Raw genomic sequence first — 2,500 nt, forward strand, 5'->3', positions numbered from 1 at the left:
AGGTGAACGAAATAGTGTCTAAATAATGACTTGCACTGGAAATAATAGTATGCTAAAAGAGTTGCAAAAATGGAGTTTATTGTGAGGAAGCAACATCCCGTTATCGATCGGCCAATCCTGTGCATTTGTCACAATGTAGAGGGTTAAGACCTACCGCTATCATCCAATCCTGAGCATTGTAACCTAATTGTAAAAGGAATCAACACCTACCGTTATCATCCAATCCTGAGCATCGTCACAAGTGTCTAGTTTTCTTTCAAACTTCAGAATAGTATGATCATCTATTTCAGCTCCATACAGTAACTTGTAGTCTTGTTTGTCGTCAACACGAGGCTCCCCATAATGCGACGCATGTCGATCCTGTCAATAAGCATGGAAAGTGGCAATGAGGGACCGTTTGTGTATGGTTAAGAAGACAGAAAATGAAATATTCTCTTTGAACGTAATATTACGACATTAGGGTTATACTGTCGCAATAAAGAAACTGTAAGGCTTTCTTTGCTGTTTCAAAAACGTGTTTTGCAATTGTTTCCCGAGATGTCTGCATGGAGAAGCTTCGAAAACACACACATATAGACACACGCACACACACACACACACACACACACACACACTTTTAACGTAAGATGGCCAATTTCACTGGACTCTGATAGTTTCCCGTGGGATGGAAATGATTCCCAATTTCAATGTTTGCATCGACTCTGTATATATATCATGGTTATCATAGGACAAAATATTTGTAAATCGTCTCGTTCAGAAGTTGAACTCGAACACTCTCGGGGAAAGTTGTCATCGTGTGATTTGCTACTGAGATAAGGTTGTTGATCGGCGTTCTATGAGAAGCCATCTTGTTCTAATCCTTGGCCCCCTAGGGGATTCTCTTGGTGATGGCGGAATTCAGAGGCGATTGTGTAACAGATCTCAGCTTTTAGTTATCAATCATTCTTTATTTAATACACAACAGCATACTTTAGTAAACAAACAAGGTAAACATACAAAAATAACATTCAAAAATTGTATAAATACAATCATTTAGACTTACAATCATTTAGAAAGTTTATCATTTTAGGTCAAAATATGCAAAACAATTATGGAGATTTCATTTGTTTAATGACTAAGAAGAAAAAGGCACATTTCTGTCATTAGAATAATGGGAACAAAGAATTTGGTGATGGATGAAATTCATCTTGTATGAATAATAAGCGAAATCTCAAGCGACGTTTAACTCTGGCGTGGATTGCGAAACACGGTGTCTGTACGGTGAAATCTCAAACCCCAAATGTTGGCAAACAAACATATAATTTGGTTGATCTATTAGAAAATGTTATTTCCATGAACTAAATATACAGAAAAGTATTATTTTAGGCTGGGGTCAGAATTTACAGCAGGAGGTGGCTGGGGAGAAATTGGGGGAGGGGGGCATGAAAAAAATTGAGCGTTCAAGGGGGCATTACAATTCTGATGGTCTGAAATGGGTTGGGGGGCGAAATATTTTGGTGACAGCCACGTGAATGTATTTGTGTGTAGTAAGCCTTCCCCTGTATGTCTGTCTGTCTGTCTGTCTGTCTGTCTGCCTGTCTGTCTGTCTGTCTGTCTGTCCGTCTGTCCCTCTGTCTGTCTTTCTCTGTGGAGACTTTTTTGAACATTCAAACCCCAGGAGCAGTCGTTTACGTATACCTTGTACTTTGCAAAATTGTACACTTCATTTACATACCATATATTTAATTATGATGCAGTCAATTGCCGAGTGAATGTGTGTGTCTGCAAAAATATCTCTATACGTTAAAGTGTAGGTAATATAGCCATACAGTTGTATACTAACGTACTGACTCGAGTAAAATTGGGGCATTGAAGACAATTTTCAAGTACTCTTTGGCTTTCGATAATGTGTATGGTTTGAAATTTAATTTTTTTATGCCATTAAATGGCCTCCTACATTGTCCTTATTTTTTTTATAAAAGCACTCACTGTGAGGGGGATGCTGTTTCTGTCCAGAATTAAGATTGAAAGAGAAATTCTGCTAGCTAAGTATCTTCAAATATACTAGTAGGTTACAGCCCAATATGAGACCTTTTTCGCAAAACTCGCATATTTTTGTAAAGAAATTATCTTTCATTGTTATGTATGGACGCTGAAGTTGATTTCTACTGTTAGTTTAATGTAGTGTACCATACTTTACATCTCTGAAGTGAGGCGGGGGGGGGGGGTACTGTATAATTACACATTAAAATCTATGTGGCCGGGAAAGGGGGATGCTTGGGTTCATTTCGGCGGGGCTATGGCATTTTTTGAGAGCGTGAAGGGGGGGGGGAAGGGGGCTGCGAAAATGTTTTGACCAAAATAATTTCTCCCCCAGGCCTTCCCCCTGCCGTAAATTCTGACCCATGGTGTATTGAAAACGTATCACATGACCTGTATAGTTGACGTCACCACTAGGGTTATGAGTCTTGAGGATAGTTAGCGACACAAGTCACATAATTCATAACAATGGAGACATCTG

General features: G+C 39.0%; 1 protein-coding gene across 1 annotated transcript in view; it reads right to left on the reverse strand.

The window, feature by feature from the left end:
- LOC144435300 (DBH-like monooxygenase protein 1 homolog) overlaps positions 1-2,500 on the reverse strand; it is a 12,806-nt gene that overhangs the window by 7,290 nt on the left and 3,016 nt on the right. Inside the window, exon 2 of the mRNA XM_078123895.1 lies at positions 211-360. Within this exon, the coding sequence (XP_077980021.1) occupies positions 211-360 (150 nt within the window). The remainder of the gene's footprint in view (positions 1-210; positions 361-2,500) is intronic.

This window comes from Glandiceps talaboti, chromosome 5, assembly GCF_964340395.1.
Source record: "Glandiceps talaboti chromosome 5, keGlaTala1.1, whole genome shotgun sequence".
NCBI lineage: Eukaryota > Metazoa > Hemichordata > Enteropneusta > Spengelidae > Glandiceps > Glandiceps talaboti.